At 42.0% G+C, this 26,346-nt stretch overlaps 1 protein-coding gene across 3 annotated transcripts in view; it reads left to right on the forward strand.

Annotated features, from left to right (window-relative positions):
- The first annotated feature begins 2,967 nt into the window (after nucleotides 1–2,967).
- LOC129838426 (GAS2-like protein 3) overlaps nucleotides 2,968–26,346 on the forward strand; it is a 31,217-nt gene continuing 7,838 nt past the window's right edge. The window contains exons 1-2 of one of the 3 annotated variants that reach the window (XM_055905364.1): nucleotides 2,968–3,116; nucleotides 23,488–23,543. In XM_055905364.1, the coding sequence (XP_055761339.1) occupies nucleotides 23,520–23,543 (24 nt within the window). In that variant the 5' untranslated portion in view covers nucleotides 2,968–3,116; nucleotides 23,488–23,519. Of the gene's footprint in view, nucleotides 3,117–20,803; nucleotides 21,119–23,487; nucleotides 23,544–26,346 lie in introns of those variants that run through there. The other 2 variants (XM_055905365.1, XM_055905363.1) reach the window with 2 other exon arrangements.

The following is a 26,346-nucleotide window of genomic DNA, read 5'->3' on the forward strand; positions in this document are numbered from 1 at the left end:
GTGTTGGCACCCCCCATTTCACTACAGTACATGTTATTTTATTTAACCTTTATTTACAATAAATGTTATATTATTTCATTATTTCTCAGAAACTTCCTTATAACGCAATAATTTGGAAATGAAATGTTCTGTAACATGTAGGCACACATTGTAGGGTTTATAACACGTAATCACTTAAAATAAGATGCATATATTCAGTCAAACAACTGCCTGTTATCCTAGGCATGAATGTTTTTAACAATAATTTCCTCTTTGTTGAACAGGATACTGCTTAAAAAATATATTTCAGATGCCAATCTAATTTTAAAAGAGAATACAGACAGTGATACAGTTAGCAATATCTAGCCATTTTATAAAATAAATAAATACAATTCTCCTCAAAATCCCTGACATTACCAACGTTTCTAATGTGATTATGTACTGTATGAGCACTGCTCTGTAGCTTTGTATGGGTTTCAATAAATACATTCAGGTGCAATATTTTGCAATACATCACTGGTTTGAGACATAAAGCTGAAAGCAGTGTCCATCCACTGATGAACTGCATGCATGGTCAGTTGTGATGTCACATGTTGGTCTTCATTAGGTCTGACAGACCTTTTATAGCATATGGCGCAAAAGGGGCCATGGTCCACGCTGCCTCTGCACACCTAGACAAAAGATCTCAGCAGGGTTCTAATTGCATGTAACGTCCTTCTTATCTTCCAGGTCCTTGACATTTCCTGGATCTCAACTGGAATACATTTTAGTGCTGCTGGTAAACCCATAACGTGAAAAAATAGCTCCCCCTTGTGGATATTTTACTTGCAAGAGATGCGTTGAATATTTTGTAATATGTTGTGTTTCATGTTAGAAAATATGAGGCGTTCTATGTCCTATGTAAGAAACGTTACTAATAAAGAGCAAACCAATACATTATCAGGGAACAAATAATTAGCAAAAATGTATTGATTTGTTTTAAACATACCAGGGAAATGCACAGTTACAAAGGCCATCTGTCACATGTGTATTTGTCATGGAAAACCTGTAATATATGCAAAAATGTATATAATACACACTATATTTCATCCCCCCAAAAAATCCATATCCCTGGACACTTCAGCGGGTGACTATCCAGGAAAATTCAGAAAAAGGTGCACTCTGTTTCTGGATAGATCAGAAATGTATTAATGAGACATACATTTTCACGTCCTTCATCACCTGATTCCCTTTTTGTTCAAACTGGGCTGAAGCATGCTTGGGTATACTTTCTTTACACTATATTTAATGTTATGTATAGAATTACATTTTGACATATTTTATGGGAAACCAAATGTATCTTCTTATTTCTCGTGTTTTTTTCTTCTAGTATTACATTGTTATTGATTATTGCATTGTTGGGTTTTGAGTTTGCAAGAAAGGTTTTTCACTGTACTTGTGAATGTGACATTAAATCTTGGAATTATTCAGTTTTGCATAAGGGTGAAGGATGCTTCTTTTGTACGGGTGTTTGTGGAGACTGCCCAACCTGATCCAATGCCTGTGTCATTGTACAGACAGTACACCATCTAGAATCATTATGTCTACACTCTGCACTGTGTAAAAGTGCTCGTTGCCCATCCAGCCACACTGGCTCAATTCCCTGTCCAAATTAGGTCTCCCTTCAAATTAGATGTCTGCTGAGCCTGATTCAAGTCCCAGTAGTTGTTCCAGTGGTCTCTCTCTCACTCTCACTCTCTCTCTCGCTCTCTTACGCACACACACACACACACACACACAATTGGTGGGCCCAATTTCAATATCTTTTATCTTAGCCTATCTTTAACCAAGGGTACATATTTTCTTGTGGTTGACATCAAAAACAACATATAAAAGCTAATACTGCAAGAAGTAGAGAATATGTAATTTGTTTATTGAGTTCACTCAGTTGAAATTTCCCCCAGAAAACAGTCTTTAGCCTGTAGTAACGACTAACAGCCTTGGAGGGGTAGTATATATCTGCTTTTGATCCAGAGACAGAGGAAGAACTTTTGCCTCTTCAATTCACTTCAATTCAAGGGGCTTTATTGGCATGGGAAACATATGTTAACATTGCCTAAGCAAGTGAGGTAGATAATATACAAAAGTGAAATGAACAGTAAACATTCCACTCACAGAAGTTCCTTATTCTCTCTCTCTTAATTCAATTCAAAGGGATTTATTGGCATGGGAAACATATGTTTACATTGCCAAAGCAAGTGAACTAGATAATAAACAAAAGTGAAATAAACAATAGAAAATGAACAGTAAACATGACAGAAGTTCCAAAGGAATAGAGACATTTCAAGTGTCTCTATCTCTGTGTGTCTCTCTCAGTGTCTCTCTCTCTCTCTCTTTCTCAATTAAGGGAAAGGAGGGGTACCTAGTCAGTTGTACAAATGCCTTCAACTGAAATGTGTCTTCCTCATTTAACCCAACGCCTCTGAATCAGAGAGGTGCGGGGGCTGCCTTAATCGACATCCACAGTGCCCCGGGGAACAGTGGGTTAACAGCCTTGCTCAGGGGCAGAACGACAGATGTTTTACCTTATTAGCTCAGGGATCTGATCCAGCAACCTTTAGGTTACTGACCCAACGCTCTAACCACTATGTGTGTAATTTACAGTATTACAGATCTGTGACAACTTGTCATTGACAAGACTTGAAGATGTGTGCAACAAAAGTTCTGCAACAACAATAATTATAATAAATATTCCAGAAGTCATCCATAAACGTCCAAAGTTAGCCTATGATGGAAAAGTAATTGAGAGCTGAAAATATCGCACACAAATATGACAAAATAACATAAATGGTGTTTGATTTGTCACGATATATTCATAAACCACAATTTATTTGTCTATATCAATATTGATTGCGTATTTGTGAGTTTAGCCAAACTCCACCTGGAGCGTCATTGGGTCCGCCTACCTGCTTTTCCAGCAGGAGCTTCACCACGCCCCTTTTCCATGAAGAGCTTCGGCTGTGCTCTGGTTGGCTGTTTCGAACAGTGCATGCAAGTTTGGCGAGAGCTATAATTGACCATTAATGACATTGAACCCAAACTTGTGGAAATTTTAAAGGAAAACTCGACGAGAGACGGAACAGGTAATTTATATGCTGGTGAGTTAACGCGAGACATAATTGTTTCCGTGGCGTGAACGAATCTGTCCTTTCCTCTCTCCAGCCCACGAGAAAGCAACAAGTGCCCGTGGCTGATCACTCTCCCGAGTAGAAGGCTAACGTATTTCATGTAGTTTCTAAATTCGTAAACCTTATTATAGTCTGAACAATAGACTAGATTTGGCCTCATGTTTTTTAATGAAATGCGTGTAATTTGGTAGCCTACTTAGATGACTGAACTTGTTTTACATTTAATGTACAATTTGGCCGACATATGAAAATCCGTGGGAAAGCGTTTTAAACACACATTTCGAAATGGGCCATGTATGAACCTGCATAATGAGCATCATCATGTCACACAGGTTATAGACGCCCTACTAATGACCGTGTGTTTGAAAGTGTTGCCTTGGATACAAACTGCATGGAACAGACATGCTTGGCCTTGGACAAACATCCACCTTGCCAGAAGATACCGACACTACCGTTATGCTTGTTTACACGGAGCTACACTGAGGTCGGAACACAATCATGGTTACATTAATTAAGTTTAGTGGTCAAACGTTCATACTGCTGCACAGCTGCTCTAGTCTAGAGTGCCTGGTTAAATTGCATTTACAGGCATTTTTAAACTCTGTCCATGCTTAAAGTAGTATGATCATATATTAGTGTTCAATTACTGTGTTCAATTACTTTGACATTGAATTATGTTAAATTAATTATGTGAATTATGTTATATTATTGAAATTTACCCATGGTGGAAATAGTGTGTTACTACATTATAAGACTAATGTTTTCACCACATGAATTACAGGAAATACCTATCCTTTTTACCTCAGATTGGTGATGTTGGTATTAAAGTTTATAGTCATCCGTTTACGATGACTATAACTGCGCACACAGTTTATAGGCCTTCAGATTGGTGCATCGATCTAAGGCACTGCCTCTCAGTACTAGAGGTGTCACAACAGACTCTGGTATGATTCCAGGCTGTATCACAACTGGCTGTGATTGGGAGTCCCTTAGGGCGGTGGACAATTGGCACAGGGTTGACTGTGTTAGGGTTTGGCTGGGGTAGGCCATCATTGTAAATACGAATTTGGTCTTATGCCTAGTTAAATAAAGGTAAAAAAATATATAAAAATCTAGAAGTCACAAAATCTATTACTTAAATCAGATCATTATCTTTGGTTTAGTACCAGTGTTTGTCATAAACGCCAGTCCGTAGCCGGACTTATAACGTATCTGTCATTTTCAGGCCATGGTGGCTTGAAAATAAATTGCGCGCTCCTCCCATAAAAGTCTCTGGCCTCAGCTTAACCCTCAAATCCATTAATTATTTTATCACACCTATCACTATTTAGAAACTGATGTGAGGTGGTGATTCATTGACATTAACCTGTAAAAAACGAGGTCAAATCATGAAGTCAGTGAACTTCAGGTCGGAAAGTCGGAGCGCTATAAAGATGCCTGAGTTTCCGAGTTGGATGACCGTTCAAAAACGATTTTCCCCAGTTGGATCTCGTTTTTTCTCATAATTCCCAGTTGTCTTGAACGCTCGGAAGTTGTAGATTTCTGAGTTCCCAGTTGTTTCGAATACGGCATTAGTCTCAGAGGGAGGGAGGGAGAGAACAGCAGAGGGGTCCGCCTCTCACAGTCCCTGCTCTCTCCTTCCTCCAGTGAGACTGATCAGAGAGCAGGGACAGGCTTCCACCTGATGGCAAAACTCTAGTTGCATAATGAAGGAGCCATTATGCCTTTATCGTTAGCTTTTCTAAAGAAATGTTTGACGATCAACTAGAAATACCTTGAAGATCACGATCCACTTGTTGGTGACCCCTGTTTTTTTATGAATATAAATGGTACTTTTGACATAATTCTACTTTATCAGGTAAAAACTACAGAATGAGCCCAAACCGTGCTATGATTTATTGATTTTCATGATATTAGTGAAATCATGAAAAGATTTGTTTGTCCTGGCTACATTCATGATCCTGAAGAAGGCACAGTGATGCCGAAACGTTGTTGGTTCACCTAAAATATTACTGGGAGCTTGTATGTAGTGTGTGTGACTCTCTTTTATTAATGTTTATGTCCTGGCTACATTGACACAGTTGAGGCGGTGTGAGATATGGGTCGGAAAATGTACCTCAATGCAGGAATTGGATATGTCACTGTACTCCAAATTTGACCTTTATCCACACTGCTCCATAGATAAGATTAAAATACTACTTGTGTTCCTCTAAAACTTCACATTTTGTCCTCATGCTAGCTACCAGTAGCCACAGCAGCCATTATGGAATGGCACATGATGTTGAACAACAAAGGATCTGATTGGCTGACACTACCATTTCAAAATGGCTGCTGTATCTACTGGTAGCTAGCATGAGGACGAAAAAAGCACTTTTCAGCTGTATTTCTATCTGCTCGATGTCAGCATGCTTCAGTTCGGCTAACCGAACGAGTGTGCTTGCATACTTCCTTAAAAGACCTTCGCTTTAAAACAATAAACAAGTGGCAATAGTACTTTGTTTATTTTGAGACACCGTAACCAGTATACACTTCCTCAAAATAGTAAGAATTAATCTAAGTCAAGAAATCAGTCATTCATTTTGCTGATTTTGCTGAAGATTTTACATCTAATTAAGATATTTGAAGTATTTTTCAATGGAAGAAATTTGCATGAAAACGAGTGTCTCATTGAATGACAAAAGAATACTTTATTGAAGAATCCCTTCTGATAACCAATCGCAGGGACGTAGACTTCGGCTCTGACCTTTGGCTTGCCTCCAGAAAAAAGTGTGCCCGAACTGCCCAAAAAAAACACCCACCGATGTCCAAAAAGTGATAAAACCCCCACAAAATGTCATCATTATATATGTATGAACTCTACCGAACTGTTTCAGCTAGGAAGCATGTGCACGACTTTAGGAAGTAGAGACACTGTTGCGCCCTCTTGACAAGAGTGGCGTTGGTCCAATGTGCACGCCGAGGGACTTAACTTGTGACCCTCTCTACTGCAGTCCTATTGATGTGGGTCGGGGCATGTTCCCTCCTTTGCTTCCTGAAGTCCACAATCAACTCCTTTGTTTTGCTCACATTGAGGGAGAGGTTATCATGACGCCACAATGCCAGTTTACTTACCTCCTCCCTATTGGCTGACTCGTTGTTGTTGGTTATCAGCCCTATAACCGTGGTATCGTCAGCAAACTTGATGGCGTTGGTGTTGTGCAACCATAAAGTTGTGGGTGAAGAGGGAGTACAGCAGAGGACTGAGAACACTCCCCTGGGGGGCCCCTGTGTGAAGAGTCAGGGTGGTGATGTTGCCAATCCTCACAGCCTGTGGTCTACCCGGCAGGAAGTCCAGGATCCAGTTGAAGAGGGTGGATGATTGCCAGAAGATACCTGAGTCGGTATCTTCTGGCAACCATCCACCCATCATGTCTGGAAAGGAGATGCCCTTGATTTTATTGCTTACTTTTAGCCTACATAATGTTAAGCAATACCAGAAAATATATGGCTCTAGCTATGTAGCCTACCGTTACAACTTGAGATGGATAGAACATGTTTGACTACAGCCTGATTTTATGTCCATTTTAAATCTCCCTGTTCCTGCTTTCCTGCTAGAGGAATACCGTAATAGCAAGGTTGTGCAGGTGCTTCCCTTTGCTTAAGTGTGTACTGCTACCTTTTGAGGAAGACAATTTCACCAGCAACAAATGGATCCTAAATACACTGCTCAAAAAAATAAAGGGAACACTTAAACAACACAATGTAACTCCAAGTCAATCACACTTCTGTGAAATCAAACTGTCCACTTAGGAAGCAACACTGATTGACAATAAATTTCATGCACATTTGTGGCCTGCTGGAGGTCATTTTGCAGGGCTCTGGCAGTGCTCCTCCTTGCACAAAGGAGGAGGTAGCGGTCCTGCTGCTGGGTTGTTGCCCTCCTACGGCCTCCTCCACGTCTCCTGATGTACTGGCCTGTCTCCTGGTAGCGCCTCCATGCTCTGGACACTACGCTGACAGACACAGCAAACCTTCTTGCCACAGCTCGCATTGATGTGCCATCCTGGATGAGCTGCACTACCTGAGCCACTTGTGTGGGTTGTAGACTCCGTCTCATGCTACCACTAGAGTGAAAGCACCGCCAGCATTCAAAAGTGACCAAAACATCAGCCAGGAAGCATAGGAACTGAGAAGTGGTCTGTGGTCACCACCTGCAGAACCACTCCTTTATTGGGGGTGTCTTGCTAATTGCCTATAATTTCCACCTTTTGTCTATTCCATTTGCACAACAGCATATGACATTTATTGTCAATCAGTGTTGCTTCCTAAGTGGACAGTTTGATTTCACAGAAGTGTGATTGACTTGGAGTTACATTGTGTTGTTTAAGTGTTCCCTTTATTTTTTTGAGCAGTGTACTATACACATTTTGGAAATTCAAGTAGACCTGCTTATTATTTCTTTAACAGACTATTTTCTGCATCTAAATTGAGCTGTAATGTGAAAACAAATAATTTTCATAGGCATTTCTCATATGTAGGACTATCACACAAAGATTGTTATTTTTTTCCCCCCTTGTGCTGCTTTTGTCAGACAACCCTCTTGTGGTAGCTTGTCTGGCAGAAATAATAACATTTAGGCATAGGGTCATACTTGAGCTCTGGACTGGAGCCAAATGAATGCATGCATGTGTGAGGAGGAGTGTGCCCCAAAACAGCCCTGATTCTGCCCCTCTACCCCTTAAACACCATCTGTCTGATCTCTGGCATTATGCCTCACATTTTGGGGAAGTGGCGTCTCCAGAAGGAGGCCAAACCAAATAAAACCCTGTGCCACAGACAAGAAATTAACAGCTTAATGGGTTAAACCCCCACATGAGCCCATATGTGCTGCTATCTCCCCTGGACGCAATGGAGATCATGAAGACATCTTGGTTTTCCCCTCATTTATTTAGGGTACCGCTGACTAATGGGAAGACTGGGACCAGTGAGAGAGGGATAGAAGAATGGTTACAGGAGAGGGAGAATGGACTGAGACGAAATAAAATCAATTCTTGTTTTTGGTCGTGAACACATGTTTAGCAGACGTTATGTTAGGTTCATTGAAATGCTTATGTTTCTAGCTCCTACAGTGCAATAATACCTAACAATACACACAAATCAATTAAGAAATATCAGCAGGTGCCATGTCAGAGTCTGGAATATATACACAGAGTATACCAAATGTTAATATTGAGTTGCACCACCCCTTTTGCCCTCAGAAGATCCTCAATTCGTCAGGGCATGGACTCTACAAGGTGTCAAACAGTCCACAGGGATGCTGGCCCATGTTGACTTCAATGCTTCCCACAGTTGTGTGAAGTTGGGTCGTGGACCATTCTTGATACACAAGGGGAGAATGTTGAGTGTGAAAAATCCAGCAGCGTTGCAGTTCTTGACACAAACCGGTGCACCTGGAACCCACTACCATACCCCGTTCAAAGGCACTTAAATATTTTTGCCTTGCCCATTCACCCTGCACTGAGTATACAAAACTTTAAGAACACCTTCCATGACAGACTGACCAGGTCAAAGCTATGACCCCTTATTGATATCACTTGTTAAATCCACTTCAATCAGTGTAATGAAGGGCAGGAGATGGGTTAAGGAGTTTTTAAGCCTTGAGACAAGTGAGACATGAATTGTGCATGTGTGCTATTCAGAGGGTGAATGGGCAAGATAAAACATTTCTTTGTCTTTGAACCGAGTATGGTAGCAGGTGCCAGGGGCACTGGTTTGTGTCAAGAATATCAACGCTGCTGTCTTTTTCACGCTCAACAGTTCCCTGTGTGTATCAAGAATGGTCCACCACCCAAAAGACATCCAACCGACTTCACACAACTGTGGGAAGCATTGGAGTCAACAAGGGCCAGCATCCCCATGGGATGCTTTCGACACCTTGTCGAGTTCATGTCAAATTGAGGCTGTTCTGAAGGCAAAGGCGGGTGGAGGGGCACAACTCCATATTAGGACGGCGCTACTAAGTAGAGGTCGCCCGATTATGATTTTTCAACTCCGATACCGATTATTGGAGGACCAAAAAAAGCCGATACCGATTAATCAACCGATTTAAAATAAAAAATATAAAAAATTGAATAAAAATTGAATAAATTATTTACAATTTTTATTCAAAAAATATATTTTGTTATTTGTAATAATGACAATTACAACAATACTGAATTAACACTTTTCAGAATGAGAACATATGAAAGCTGGTGGTTCCTTTTAACATGCGTCTTCAATATTCCCAGGTAAGAAGTTTTAGGTTGTTGTTATTATAGGAATTATAGGACTATTTCTCTCCATACCATTTGTATTTCATATACCTTTGAGTATTGGATGTTCTTATAGGCACTTTAGTATTGCCAGTGTAACAGTATAGCTTCCGTCCCTTTCCTCGCCCCTACCTGGGCTCTAACCAGGAACACATTGAAAACAGCCACCCTCGAACAAATGCCGCGGCCCTTGCAGAGCAAGGGGAACAAATACTTCAAGGTCTCAGAGCGAGTGCCGTCACCGATTTAATCGCTATTAGTGTGCACCCCGCTAACTAGCTAGCCATTTCACATCGGTTACACCAGCCTAATCTCTGGAGTTGATAGGCTTGAAGTCATAAACAGCTCAATGCTTGAAGCACAACGAAGAGCTACTGGCAAACGCACAAAAGTGCTGTTTGAATGAATGCTTACGAGCCTGTTGCTGCCTACCACCGCTCAATCAGACTGCTCTATCAAATATCAAATCATCGACTTAATTATAACATTATAACACACAGAAATACGAGCCTTAGGTCATTAATATGGTCAAATCTGGAAACTATCATTTCGAAAACAAAACGTTTATTCTTTCAGTGAAATACGGAACTGTTCTGTATTTTATCTAACGGGTGGCATCCCTAAGTCTAAATATTGCAGTTACATTGTACAACCTTCAATGTTATGTCATAATCATGTACAATTCTGGCAAATTAATTACGGTCTTTGTTAGGAATAAATGGTCTTCACACAATTCGCACCGAGCCAAGTGGCCCAAACTGCTGCATATAGCCTGACTGCTTGCACGTAACGCAAGAGAAGTGACACAATTTCCCTAGTTAAAAGAAAGTCATGTTAGCAGGCAATATTAACTAAATATGCAGGTTTAAAAATATATACTTGTGTATTGATTTTAAAGAAAGGCATTGATGTTTATGGTTAGGTACACATTGGTGCAACGACAGTGCTTTTTTTCGCGAATGCGCTTGTTAAATCATCACCCGTTTGGAGAAGTAGGCTGTGATTCGATGAGAAATTAACAGGCACCGCATCGATTATATGCAACGCAGGACACGCTAGATAAACTAGTAATATCATCAACCATGTGTAGTTAATTAGTGATTATGTTAAGGTTGATTGTTTTTTATAAGATAAGTTTAATGCTAGCTAGCAACTTACCTTGGCTTCTTGCTGCACTCGCGTAACAGGTAGTCAGCCAGCCATGCAGGCTCCTCGTGGAGTGCAATGTAAGGCAGGTGGTTAGAGCGTTGAACTAGTAACCGGAAGGTTGCAAGATCGAATCTCCGAGCTGACAAGGTAAAAACCTGTCTTTCTGCCCCTGAACAAGGCACTTAACCCACCGTTCCTAGGCCGTCATTGAAAATAAGAATGTGTTCTTAACCGACTTGCCTAGTTAAATAAAGGTAATTTAAAAAATAAAAAAAATTGGCCACAATCCGTGTCCAAAAACGCTGATTACCGATTGTTATGAAAACTTGAAATCGGCCCTAATTAATCGGTCGACCTCTACTACTAATGTTTGGTCTACTCTGTGTGTGTGTATGTGTATGTGTGTGTGTGTGTGTGTGTGTGTGGACAGTATATGAATATAAAAGGTGTGTACAGCAGTAGTTATATAGGATGAGCCTTGTCTAGAATAGAGTATATACATTTGAAGTGGATAAAGTGGTTATGTAAACATTAAAGTGACCAGTGTTCAATAACTATGTACAGTTGAAGTCAGAAGTTTACATACACTTAGGTTGGAGTCATTAAAACTCATTTTTCAACCACTCCATAAATTTCTTGTTAACAAACTATAGTTTTGGCAAGTTGGTTAGGACATCTACTTTGTGCATGACATAAGTAACTTTTCCAGCAATTGTTTACAGGCATCATTTCGCTTACAATTCACTGTATCACAATTCCAGTGGGTCAGAAGTTTACATACACTAAGTTGACTGTGCCTTTAAACAGCTTGGACAATTCCAGAAAATGGTGGCATGGCTTTAGAAGCTTCTGATAGGCTAATTGACATAATTTGAGTCAATTGGAGGTGTACCTGTGGATGTATTTCAATGCCTACCTTCAAACTCAGTGCCTCTTTGCTTGACATCATGGGAAAATCAAAAGAAATCAGCCAAGACCTCAGGAAAATAATTGTAGACCTCCACAAGTCTGGTTCGTCCTTGGGCGCAATTTCCAAACGCCTGACGGTACCACGTTCATTTGTACAAACAATAGTAGCAAGTATAAACACCATGGGACTACACAGCCGTCATACCGCTAAGGAAGGAGACGCGTTCTGTCTCCTAGAGATAAACGTACTTGGGTGCGAAAAGTGCAAATCAATCCCAGAACAACAGCAAAGGACCTTGTGAAGATGCTGGAGGAAACAGTCACAAAAGTATCTATATACACAGTAAAACGAGTCCTATATCGACATAACCTGAAAGGCCGCTCAGCAAGGAAGAACCCACTGCTCCAAAACCGACATAAAAAAGCCAGACTACGGTTTGCAACTGCACATGGGGACAAAGATTGTACTTTTTGAAGAAGTGTCCTCTGGTCTGATGAAACAAAAATACAACTGTTTGCCCATAATGACCATCGTTATGTTTGGAGGAAAAAGGGGGAGGCTTGCAAGCCGAAGAACACCATCCCAACTGTGAAGCACGGGGGTGGTAGCATCATGTTGTGGGGGTGCTTTGCTGCAGGAGGGACTGGTGCACTTCACAAAATAGATGACATCCTGAGGGAGGAAAATTATGTGGATATATTGAAGCAAAATCTCAAGACATCAGTCAGGAAGTTAAAGCTTGATCACAAATGGGTCTTCCAAATGGACAATGGCCCCAAGCATACTTCCAAAGTTGTGGAAAAATGGCTTAAGGACAACAAAGTCAGGGTATTGGAGTGGCCATCACAAAGCCCTGACCTCAATCCTATAGAAAATATGTGGGCAGAACTGAAAAAGCTTGTGGGAGCAAGGAGGCCTACAAACCTGACTGTTACACCAGCTCTGTCAGGAGGAATGGACCAAAATTCACCCAACTTATTATGGGAAGCTTGTGGAAGGCTACCCAAAACGTTTGACCCAAGTTAAACCATTTGAAGGCAATGCTACCAAATACTAATTGAGTGTATGTAAACTTCTGACCCACTGGGAATGTGATGAAAGAAATAATTCTCTCTACTATTATTCTGACATTTCACATTCTTAAAATAAAGTGGTGATCCTAACTGACCTAAGACAGGGAATTTTAACTAGGATTAAATGTCAGGAATTGTGAAACTGAGTTTAAATGTAGTTGGCTAAGGTGTATGTAAACTTCCGACTTCAACTGTACATAGGGCAGCCGGCTAGTAAAGTGACTAAGGTTCAGGGCAGGGTACTGGGCGGAGGCCGGCTAGTGATGGCTATTTAACAGTCTGATGGCCTGCAGTTAGAAGCTGTTTTTCATTCTCTCAGTCCCAGCTTTGATGCCCCTGTACTGTCTCCGCCTTGTAGATGGTAGCGGGTTGAACAGGCCGTGGCTCCGGTCCTTGATGATTTTCTTGGCCTTCATGTGACAGGTTGCTGTAGATGCTCTGGAGTGCAGACAGTGTGCCCCCAGTGATACATACATTCATGATTATTAAATGTTTTCCTAGCCAGGATAGGTTGGTTGGTGTGATAACTCTGGTGTGTTGCCCTAGGGCAGTCATTTAAGCTCACTTTGTTCCGCAGCAGTTCTTCTCTTTCTGCCAAACATATGGCATGCTCGGCTACTGGTTCTCAAAGTACACATTCAAAGGATGCATTCACTAAGGGTTTGAATATTTCATAGTGTCCCCAGCACAAACATTTCTCTGTTGGCTTAAATGTCTTCTCCTTTGGCCAGATTTCAGCTGGGCTGTGGCCTGTCTGGCTAACAGCGTCTCCATGCTCTCACTCTCTACCTGCCGAACCCTCATGGCTAATGACCTCATTCAATATTTCAGTTCTTCTGATATAAAAACAAACACGATTAGAGGGTTGTATTTTCATGGAGTCTTCTATTACAAGAGTTGACATACTTCTATAGGTAGGGCCTTACAGAAATAACCTCGCTGACCTGACTCAATGAAAATCATTTCATTGACAGAGTGAGAGAGGCCTATCTTTTAGGCATCCTGTGTAGGGTTACACATTTTGGGGAATATTCAGAGGAGGAAATGCTCTGTGGGAATTAACGGAAATATATGCAAATTAATATTAATACCATTTAAATGTAGATGTTTTTTTCACTGGATATATTTACCATATCATATGGAGACATAAACCTTTTACCTTTTCATAAGTAGACATAATTGCAAATGATTAAATCCTTCCAATAGAAATAAAAAATATATATTTATTTACGAATTGAACTTTAATTAAATGAGTTGACTCTTCACATCGGATGATTTCACTGAACAACAAAAGAAAGGGAATATTGAATGATCCCCAATGATCCATCGCATCTCCCAAAAACAGTTTCAACATACATCTGCAAAATGATAGTCTAGAAACGAAGGCTTTGGTTGTCATCCTCTCAGGCTTCCATGTCTTCTCCCTTGACCTCCTCAATGTCCACCTTTTGAACATCAGATTGAGGCTTCATCTTCACTGTCACTTTCCAACTTTGTTGAGGATGGCTTGTTGTCAGGCTCAAAAAGTCTCAAATTTGCCTGGATGGCCACCAATTTTTCAACCCTTGTATTGGTCAGCCTGTTGCGTGCTTTGGCGTGTGTGTTCCCAAACAAGGACCAGTTGTGCTCTGAGGTGGCTGATGTTGGTGGGATTTGGAGGATGATGGAAGCAAACGGGGGAAAGAGCCTCAGATCCACCAGGTGGCTGATGAGATATGTTGGCACGACTGCCATATTGCATCTTCATCCCAAAGCCCTAGCTTGGAAGTGTACTTCGCCAGACTGCCAAGAACCTTGCCCTCATCCAGGCCAAGGTGGCGAGACACGGTAATGATGACACCATAGGCCTTGTTGATCTCTGCACCAGACAGGATGCTCTTGCCAGCATACTTGGGGTCCAGCATGTACGCTGCGGCGTGTATGGGCTTCAGGCAGAAGTCTTCAAGCTTTTTTGATGTATTTCAGAACTGCAGTTTCCTCTGCTTGGAGCAACAGTGAAGTGGGCAGGGCAGTACGGATTTCTTCTCTTACATCTTCAAGCAGAGTCTGATCATCAGACAGGATGGCATCCAGCAAATGAGTAGATAAAGCATGTCTGGTTGGAGGGGTGTATGCTAGGCGAAGAAATTCAGAAATCTCTTCCAATACACATTGCCTGTGAGCGTCAGAGGTGAACCAGTTGCATACACAGCTCAAGCAAGACATTCATCAGCATTTCTGACGACGTTTCTCCATTGAGTCAAAAAAACCTTCTGATTCCAAGAGGACCATGAGCTGTTGCTATCGATAAGGTGTCTGATTCATCCTTTTCACCTCAAATAGAAGTAGTGACTTTTGTCAGAGGTTGCTTGTTGTGAGCGCTGAGGGAACTTTATGCACTTAGCCAGATGATTCTGCATCTTTGTTGCATTCTTCACATATGATTTGGCACAGTATTTGCAAATGTACACAGATTGTCCTTCTACATTAGCTGTGGTGAAATGTCTCCACACATCAGAGTGGCATTTTCCTGTAAAGATTAGAAGAAATTAGTAAAAAATAATAATAATCCAGGTACAGATAAATAGTTAAACAGTTGGATTAAACAACTCCTTTGTAACATTTCTTTTTTTTAAATGAAACATGTATGGAAACAGGTGAATTAAGACTCCTCCATTGGCAGGCTCAAGCAAGTTAAAACCCAAATGGTATCAAAAACTAACTAGCAGAAAATGTTAACAAGTTAGAAATTATTTAAACACACTTTGCTGTAGACTACTATTTACTAGTTAACCTGTCTAGGATCAGCGTGGCGCTAGCGGCACCCCCCCCCCCCCCCCCCCCCCACTGAAAAACCAGTGCCGCGAAATTCAAAAAAAATATTTTTTTTAAATATTTAACTTTCACACATTAAAGTCCAATACAGCTAATGAAAGACACAGATCTTATGAATCCAGTCAACATTTCCGATTTTTAAAATGTTTTACAGGGAAGACACAATATGTAAAGATGTACATCTATTACCTAAAAACACATTAGCATATTCCACCATCTTTTATTTGTCCACCAACACCAGTAGCCATCACCAATTCGGCTAAACTAAGATATTTATAGCCCCTAACCAACAAAAAAACTCATTAGATGACAGTCTGATAACATATTTATGGTATGGGATAGGTTTTGTTAGAAAAAAGTGCATATTTCAGGTAGATGGCATAGTTTACAATTGCACCCACCATCACAAATGGACTAGAATAATTACAATGAGCAACGTGTTTACCTAACTACTAATCATCAAACATTTCGTAAAAATACACAGCATACACGAATCGAAAGACACAGATCCTGTGAATACAGACAATATTTCAGATTTTCTAAGTGTCTTACAGCGAAAACACAATAAATCGTTATATTAGCTTAGCACATAGCAATTAGCAGCCCAGCATTGATTCTAGCCAAAGTGAGCGATAAAAGTCAACATCGCCAAAAGATATTAATTTTTTCACTAACCTTCTCAGAATTCTTCCGATGACACTCCTGTAACATCACATTACAACATGCATATACAGTTTGATCGAAAATGTTTATATTTAGCCACCAAAATCATGGTTAGACAATGTGAAATGTAGACAAGCTGGTAAAGAAAACGTCCTTGCGCCACTTAGACAGTGATCTACTCTTATACATAAATACTCATAAACGTGACTAAAAAATATAGGGTGGACAGGGATTGATAGACAATTTAATTCTTAATACAATTGCGTTATTACATTTTTTAATTTATCCTTACTTTTCAATACAGTTTGCGCCAAGCGAAGCTACGTCAAAAAACATGGCGTCCTAAGCCACTAAAATGTTTCGACAGAAACACGATTTATCATAATAAAAATGTCCTACCTTGAGCTGTTCTTCCATCAGTATCTTGGGCAAAGGATCCTTTCTTGGGAGAAATCGTCTTTTGGTGGAAAGCTGTCCTCTTGCCATGTGGAAATGTCAACTACGTTCGGGATGAACTGAAAAGCGTGCCCAACTTTTCACATCGTTGCAAAAATAAATGTCCCAAAATCGCACTAAACGGATATAAATTGCTATAAAACGCTTTAAATTAACTACTTTGTGATGTTTGTAACTCCTATAACGAGTGAAAAGATGACCGGAGAAATATAACAGGCTAAACTAACGCTTGGAACAGGAGAGGGTCGGTGTCTTCCACGCGCGTTACGCAGCAAGAAAAGACTTGCTAGCTAAAGGTTTTTTTCATTTGTAGGGCCTGTGAACGAGCAATCGAGCCCGTTGGAATCGTCATCACGTAAAGGCATCCAGGGGAAGACGTAAGAAGTGTCCGTATAGTCATAGCAACGACAGAGCCCTTTTAAATGACTTCAGAAAAGTGGCCAACGTTTCTCAAATCTGACTCCATGTCAGGGAAATTGCTGTAGAATGGGCTCTGTTCCACTTAGAGACAAAATTTCAACTCCTATAGAAACTATAGACTGTTTTCTATCCAATAATAATAATAATATGCATATTGTACGATCAAGGATTTTGTGGGAAGCCGTTTAAAAAATTAGCCACATTAGCATAAATAGTCTAAACAGCGCCCCCATCCCCAACAGGTTAACAAAAAATCATGTATGTCATATAAAATATATTCACCCCACCCAGTATTGTGATCAAAACTTACCAGAAAGCATGTAGTCCTTGGCTCAGTCAGTGTGGTAGTGTGGGCTAAATAGCATCTCATTCTGTGCAAGATCTTGAGAATCAGCTGTCCATGTGATGGAAGAATGCATGCAGAGGGATGCAATTCCATTGAATTTGGGATAGTTTAACCAAAATATGCCACAAGACCTAGTATTGCCCTATGTGTATCCCACAAAAAAAGGTTCACTGTTATAAGCTACATTTTTTTAATGAATTTAAGCAAGGGAATTTGGGGACTTTTGCTTCCCATAAAAAAATTCTGGGAAAATTCTGGAAATTTACTGGACAGTTTTTGACCCTTTGCAACCTTAGTCCTGTGAATATATCCAGTTTTAATTCTAGAGGTCTTCGGTCTCCTCTACGACAGATGATGAGTCCAGTTTCAAAACAAAGAACAGGATGAGAGGAGGATGCTGAAAGGGTGTTTGGAGGTCTTTGTTAATGACAGCAGGTCATTAGTTAATGACAACAGGATCTATGGTAGCTTTTGTTTTTACTGAGAGCTGAGCCTTTTATGTTAAGGTGAAAGGTTTACCCACTCCCCTCCCCTCTATCCCTGGGATTATCATACAGGCAAATAACCCTCCTTACCTGACCTTCTGCGAGGGTCTTCTTCAGGGACTCGGACGTCTTGCAGCTTATCTGACCACTTTGATAAAGCCGGTTACAAATTAGCTGACACCTTTTAGGCCCATATTTGGTGTTCGCATTGTGTTCTCTTTCCTTCCAAGATTTTCTTTTTTGAATTTTAAGACAATAAGGCATACAATTTGAAAGGTACAACTAGTCTTGTATACCATAAGATAAAAAAAGTATGTTCCTGTCATAAGAGCATTTCGGCATACCCTAATACACACATAACATTTCCTCAACACCCTCTTTAAGCCAAAGCCCTTTTTCTATTCTGTTGACATCATCCAGTCATAGTTTCAGATGAGGTCATTAACGACCTTGTCCTTACAACTGACCCATTTTTGAATACAGCAGCTTCTGCAGTTGTTGCCATCACTGCAATGATCAGATCACAACCCTCCTTGATAATCAAAGAATCTCTTCCTGATGACTTTGTCAATATGGCCATGGAACCCTATTCATTCTGGAAAATGTATTTAAAGCAAACGTCAACATTTATGACACTGCCAGGTTAGATCAGTGCTCTTGGCGGTCTTCGGGACATTCTTAGGTACTTCAGTTGGGACTTTTGGGATATTGTTTCCTGAAGGGATGATGTCATCTGCGTTGGCTTGCAATTCAGTGGCCTAGCCTATGTTAATCAGCGAGCAAACTCTCCAGATGAATGGGCAAGCTGCCAGTCCTGCCTGCCGCAGCTTAACAGGCACAATCACCCTATAGGAGGCCTATCTCGATGCCGGCTCCCTTTGACAGCTTTCATTTGGTTGCCTCAATTTCAGACTTCAGTAAATCCACTCGTTTTTTACTCCCTACCAGAAGTGTCGATTGTCTCCAAAATACCTTTTTTTTTTTTTTTTTTTTTTTTTGGACAAGACAAACTTCCCAACTGCCTCGTAAAGTGCATGCTGTGGAGCAGAAATAGACTAATCAAACCAAGATGAAGTGGGATTGGCAGGTGTCTCCTCAGTTCACACCTAAAAGTTGAAGAGGGGCTTTCCTGGCGACCCGTCATCTTCAGGACAACTCTTCTTGAAGGACATGGGTTGAGCCTAAACGCTGTATGCTACATTTAGGCCTAATCCTGCCTGAATGCACCTACTCCCATAATGAATACAAGGTCCATTTCCAATGGAGAGGCACTGAATGAAACCTTCAACTGACAGGCCAATTAAGTTGAGACACAAAGAGCTCAGCAGGAGAAGTTGAATGAATGAGGAGTTCGTAGTCTCTGGGGAGAGTGGAGCAGACTCCGTTTGGCAGGAGAGCAGGTTAAAAATAAAAAGCCTATGGCCCCATGTGCTGGCTTACAGCCCCTTTACACTCTTACGTTAGACTAGCGCAGCTGTTCCATGCTTTTGGTAAATAAGCGAATCACCCCCCCCCCCAAACTCAATAATTCACACACACTTTACAATGCACTGTAAAACAAATGAACATGCAACCCCCCCAACATTGTGTGGTCTCTCGCTGTGCGCTTGAATGCAAATCAAACACATGATGTACATCAACTGCAGCTCCATTCATGTGCCACGTGCTGTCTGTAGTATTGTGATCAGTGAGGGTAGCTCGTCCATGTCTGGAATAGCCCCTGATCCTCTTAAATGATTACTGAAGCAAGATGATGACCTGCGTGGGGAACATGTGGCCAGTCTACCCCTGCTCCCTCATCCATCTGTGTGTTTATCTTCAGGACTACAGATAGGCTTGGCTAATATCCCTCTACTTCATTAAACCTTCCCATTTACTTCCTCACAAAGGGAGACCCACCATTTCAATTCATTTAAAGGGCCGTCTTGGTAGGAAGCAGGTTGTAATTTTACATCCCGGTTCTATCAGAAACAAAACGCATGAATCAACATCAAGTAAAATGTTATTTTACACATGCGTCGTAGACTAACAGTGAAATGCTTACTTACGGGTCCTTTTCCAACAATGCAGAGTTAAAGATAAGATATAAAATCTAATGAATTTACCCAACAATGTACCAATGTATAATGTACCAAACAAGGTTTACATTGTGAAGCAATAACAAGCTCCAATGCATATTCATTCAAACAGTTGTTTTTGCTGGACCCAAAGGTCATTGTTGGAAGACCGGTTTTGATTGAACAAGGCTGCCAAGAGAGAACGGGCGTTGTTCGAGTGTTTCAGTAACCGCTGGAGAATGTGCAAGTGTCGAGCCTTGCCCTTTCCTCAAAGACACTCGCACATTATTATCAGCCAACCCAGCAGCATAAAACACATTCTGTTTTTGAATGCCTCTTTTCATTTCTCGCTCCCTCCTTCGCATTGACATTTGGTGGTGGTGTGGACGCGCATGCTGCCCTTTTGGTCCCCACAGGGAGGCATTCTCTCAGCTCGCGCATTGGGGCCCCAGATGCAGCACATTCTAGAGACGACTGCTCCCTTTGTCCTCTGCTGTCAGCCACATATTCCTCTTTACTCAAATTAAAAGTCACCCCCTTCTCTCTTTCTCCCCCACTTTGTTTGTCTACTGTCCACTAGTTTAGGCCTACTGATCTCCTCCAGGAGCAAGTCTTGCCAGGGTTCCAACTATGGCAGTGCGTGTCACCTTCTAGCAAATCAGGACATGTGCACTGGCCTGAGCACCCACATAAGCATTAGACAATGAACACTTTGGTCCAGCCACTATTCTGAGGGCATCCCAGATCAGGGACAGTCACAATGTGTAATTTGAACCCTGGCCCTTGTCCCTTTCTCTTCTGTCTTTCCCACACCAAACCTTCCTCTTGCTATCATGTTTTTTTTTGGGGGGGGGGGGGGGGGGGAGATGAGGAAGTGGCTGGTTCCCCTGCCCCCTAGCGCTCCATTTCCACTAGCTCATCGCAGGGAGCTCCCGGGGTAGAGCAGAGTTGGGGGATGATGGATGCGTGGGGGGCCTGGAAGGGGGGTGGTGTGTAACAATGGGTGCTTTGTGAGAGGACTGGCCGTGGCAAGAGTGGGGGGCCTCTGCAGCGCTGAGCAGAGCCACTTCATTAGTCAAGGCTCTCCCTCCTCCCTCCATTCCCTCTCTCCTCCCTCTGTCATTCTCTCGCTCGCTGTCGACATAACACACTCTGAAGTCTGGAACCAGCCAGTAGAAGCCTGCGTGGTTTGTGTTGCGCTTTCTGCTTTCCGGTCAGAAGCAGGGTGGAGACGGTTTTTTCCGACTATCTGGGGGTTCTACGCAGCTCTTTTCGTACATGACTACTGTCTTCCTCCTGAATTCCTAAGGTAATTCTGCTTGTCTGCGCTGCTGTCATCTTGTCCTCTGCCGAGAGCAACGCATCACAGATGAGACATGGATTGATTTCTTTCATGCTGTGTCAGAGTAACTGAATGCACATTTTGGTGCACGTAAGGAGCGGTCTATCAGATGACAACAGGGTATTAACTAGCTGCAATGTGAATCTATCATTAGGGTTGCAAAATTCCGGGTACTTTCAATAAATTCCCTGGTTTTTCAGAAATCCTGGTGGAGGATTCTGGATTTTCTGCTTCTTCCCACCTGATTTCGGGAATCCTCCAACTGGGATTTCGGGGAAAACCATGGAATTTATTGAAACTAACCAGTATTTTGCAACCCTATCTATGATATTGAAATGTGGTCATAGCTCTGGGGTCTTAGTTTGTGCTGCCTGCCCCTTGGGTCTATGGTGACATTTATGTTTGAGTACTGGAGCTCAGCCCAGTAGAGAAGTTTTAAATTGGGTGGATTGCTGAGGGAGAAAGGAAGCTGTTTTGGGGTGTGTATATGTTGGGGGAGCTGTGTTTCTTGTTAACTAAACTGTCAGTGTCCGAGGCTAGTATAGTGCAGCTCATTGTCTCTCGCTCTCCCTCTCTCGTTCTCACACACACACACACACACACACACCTTTGGGCCAAGGGGATGGGTCTGGTTCTGGGTAATCCCCTACATCCTGGGAGGAAGAGGGAGAGCTTTACTTTTAGTAAACATTCTGATATATATACACTGCTCAAAAAAATAAAGGGAACACTAAAATAACACATCCTAGATCTGAATGAATGAAATATTCTTATTAAATACTTTTTTCTTTACATAGTTGAATGTGCTGACAACAAAATCACACAAAAATGATCAATGGAAATCAAAGGCATTGATCAACCCATGGAGGTTGATACACTCAAAATTAAAGTGGAAAAGCACACTACAGGCTGATCCAACTTTGATGTAATGTCCTTAAAACAAGTCAAAATTAGGCTCAGTAGTGTGTGTGGCCTCCACGTGCCTGTATGACCTCCCTACAACGCCTGGGCATGCTCCTGATGAGGTGGCGGATGGTCTCCTGAGGGATCTCCTCCCAGACCTGGACTAAAGCATCCGCCAACTCCTGGACAGTCTGTTTGGACAGTCTGGTGCAACGTGGCGTTGGTGGATGGAGCGAGACATGATGTCCCAGATGTGCTCAATTGGATTCAGGTCTGGGGAACGGGAGGGCCATTCCATAGCATCAATGCCTTCCTCTTGCAGGAACTGCTGACACACTCCAGCCACATGAGGTCTAGCATTGTCTTGCAATTGGAGGAACCCAGGGCCAACCGCACCAGCATATGGTCTCACAAGGGGTCTGAGGATCTCATCTCGGTACCTAATGGCAGTCAGGCTACCTCTGGCGAGCACATGGAGGGCTGTGCGGCCCCCCCAAAGAAATGCCACCCCGCGACTGACCCACCGCCAAACCGGTCATGCTGGAGGATGTTGCAGGCAGCAGAACGTTCTCCACGGCGTCTCCAGACTCTGTCACGTGCTCAGTGTGAACCTGCTTTCAGCTGTGAAGAGCACAGGGCGCCAGTGGCGAATTTGCCAATCTTGGTGTTCTCTGGCAAATGCCAAACGTCCTGCACGGTGTTGGGCTGTAAGCACAACCCCCACCTGTGGACGTCGGGCCCTCATACCGCCCTCATGGAGTCTGTTTCTGACCGTTTGAGCAGACACATGCACATTTGTGGCCTGCTGGAGGTCATTTTGCAGGGCTCTGGCAGTGCTCCTCCTCCTCCTCCTTGCACAAAGGCAGAGGTAGCGGTCCTGTTGCTGGGTTGTTGCCCTCCTACGTCCTCCTCCACGTCTCCTGATGTACTGGCCTGTCTCCTGGTAGCGCCTCCATGCTCTAGACACTACGCTGACAGACACAGCAAACCTTCTTGCCACAGCTCGCATTGATGTTCTATCCTGGATGAGCTGCACTACCTGAGCCACTTGTGTGGGTTGTAGACTCCGTCTCATGCTACCACTAGAGTGAAAGCACCGCCAGCATTCAAAAGTGACCAAAACATCAGCCAGGAAAGCATAGGAACTGAGAAGTGGTCACCACCTGCAGAACCGCTCCTTTATTGGGGGTGTCTTGCTAATTGCCTATAATTTCCACCTGTTGTCTATTCCATTTGCACAACAGCATGTGAAATTTATTGTCAATCAGTGTTGCTTCTTAAGTGGACAGTTTGATTTCACAAGTGTGATTGACTTGGAGTTACATTGTGTTTAAGTGTTCCCTTAATTTTTTTGAGCAGTGTATATATATTAGTTTAATTTGTATATTTGTTTGTTATATATTTTATACTTAATAGCCTCGTGTCTGTTTCAGGATGAAAAGGTGAAACTCCTCTGATTGCAGCGATGGCAGTGCAGGCTGGCATGCAGGTAAGAAAATGACTTATCATGAACATACAAGGATTTTTCGAACGTTTTTTGTTGTTCAGAAGGGGTAACTCCTTTTCCCTCAAAGGCCCAGTCCAAAGACCTCTTCTCATACCGTGGCCACTATCCCTGCTGTATTTACATATCTAAAGGATAGGAGTAGCAGTCAGGTGTTAGCAAAACGGCTCAGCTACAATGGCAAAGCAAAATCGTGACGTTCTCGCCAGTTTAGGACCCTTCACGCTTTCCTGGTTTAGCTAGTCCAGGGCAACCCAACCCTCTTCCTGGAGATCTACTGTCCTGGAGGTTTTCAGTCCAACCCTAATTTAGCATATCTGATTCAGCTAGTTAAGGTGTTGTTGAGCAGCTAATTAGTAGAATCAGGTGTGTTAAAGTAGGGTTGGACTGAACCCACAGGACGGTAGATCTCCAGAAAGAGGGTTGGGCAGCCCTGAGTTAGTCTATTTAGGAGGCGGATTGACACCAATCCAATCGCTTTACTGTTTTTACTGGTCTATTATCTCCAGCAACATAATCTGTTTGCTCTCAAGGCCGTCTGATATCTGAGGAGGCCAATAAACCCTGTGGGCAGGGCCGTAACTACATATGAGGACACAGAGGTCTGGATTTCATACATGTTTCTTAAATAAAACAAATGAAATAAACTATTCAATTTTGGGGGGGGGGGGGGGGACCCACAGTCAGGGTCTCAACTTACTGTTGAGTTAAGATATTAGAATACACTAGGTGCCATTTTGTGCATAAGCAGTTTTACAGTTATGTTACTCACTTGATAGTCACTCAACGCCAGTAAAAATGTGTTGATTGGTAAATTAGTTAGTTTAGCCAACTCTAAATTTGTAGTAATCATGCCTGAATTACCACCACACTGTGTGTGCCCAGGGGCCCTGACCTCCAGGAGGCCCTCATGTATTTTATTTTGTTAGTCACTCTCACTCAGATATTATATTAACATGGCATAAGTTATTGCAGAATGTGTAGAATTGTAAAAAATGTGCTTTAAACCTACCAAAAAATATCCCCACCCTGTGGCAAAATGTGTTCCAGCAAAAAATCGTCTGGATTTAAAAAAAAAAAGTTCTGTAAAGCAAACTCATTTGTTTACTTTTTGTCAATAAAATACTTTTGCTGCAAACATCCCTCTGTACGTATTAAATTATAGTTTTTAATCACGGTGCTGGGTTAATGTGTAGCGGGTAATTGCATAGCTAATAGGCTATGTGTTTGTAGATGGACTGAGGTGAATGAAGCAACAGCAACCAATGTGATAATGGCTAGGGTTATTTTTGCTGTTCTTCAAATAGCACTTTGGAGTTTTTAAATGGTATAGAAATGCAGTAAATGAGCTTCAATCCCCCCCCCCCTGTCCAGACCTCACTAAAACTCAGACCTTGGTTACGGCCCTGCCTGTGGGGTTTCTCCTCCCTGGGTCAAAGGTCAACAAGAACCATGGGAAGATTTCACAACTAAGAGGAGCATAAAGGACTAGCAGGTGTAACTCTGGCCCTGTTTGAATCCTTCCTTTCTCTCATCCTTGAAGTTACCATTGATCTGATGTAGGGCTGGGAATTGCCAGGGACCTCGCGATACAATATTATCATGATATGTCGGTGCCGATACAATATGAATTGCGATTCGATACTGTGATTTTATTATGCTTTGATGTTCCAAACATATTGCTCACAATATGTCTGCTGCAGAGGGACGAGAGAACCATGACAAAATGAGTGATCAGTCATTGAAATAAAAGTGCGTTAACCATGTTGGCTCACTATTTTAAAAAGAAGATGGAGAACAAGATATAGGATGAAAAATACTGGAGTTTTGGCGCAGGCACAGCGAAAATATAAATGATAATATCGTCCAAAATATTATTGTGATATGTATTTTTCTCCCATCACTAATCTGATGTGACATTATTAGTGAAAGCAATGTAGTGGAAACAATTTTTATGCACTAAAATCATGTGATTCCGTTAAGGAAGGGTGAAAGGATGCATTTGAGAAGTATTCAAACTCATTGGCTTGGTGTCTGTCTTGTGATCACAGCAACATGCAATCGAGAGGCCTAGTAGGTGTACATATATGCGATCCACATCATCCTGAATGGCTATTTGGTGGCTTCATTAAGAACGAGTTAGGAATGTAGATTTTCTCCTAACTATGTTCCATTAAGAGGGAGCTTTAAAGTCCAATGTTTAAAACTCTTACGATTTCCCTCCCCTATGTGCCAGATTTACCAGGATTATGCTGTATTTGTTTCCACAGTTAGTCTACTTGCCTGTACACAGGCTACCTCTACACCCTTATTCTGAAAACTAAACGTATACCTGGGAGGAGTCTAAAGTTTTCACAGTTCCCAAAACCATTTAGCTATTCGATTTGGACACAGGAAAGGTGTTAGGTTTTCTACTGCACAAGGACTACCATAAAGGATAAGTTGAATTGATGTCTAACTAGAATAAGCCCATGTGAGGGCTACTAAAGCTTTCATTTCCTGAAACCTGCATCGTCAGGTGATGCCGGAGAGGTCACCACGGGTAATCCCCAATGGTATGGTGGTAATCTCCACATGTTTATGTAACTCAAAACACTCCCCTCCTCGTCGCCTTTTCTCTAATTAGCTGTTTTCAGTGCGAGTAAGACGGAAAACAACATATGTTGTGGGGTTGCCTTGCCCAGAGCAAAAGCCAGGCACCTTATCCTTAGAACATAGTTATGCAAGGGAGAGGGGGTTGGGGAGTTGCGAGAATTTCTTCTAATTTCTGTGTTTTAATTAAATGCAC

The sequence above is a fragment of the Salvelinus fontinalis genome, chromosome 39 (genome assembly GCF_029448725.1).
Source record: "Salvelinus fontinalis isolate EN_2023a chromosome 39, ASM2944872v1, whole genome shotgun sequence".
Taxonomy (NCBI): Eukaryota; Metazoa; Chordata; class Actinopteri; order Salmoniformes; family Salmonidae; genus Salvelinus; species Salvelinus fontinalis.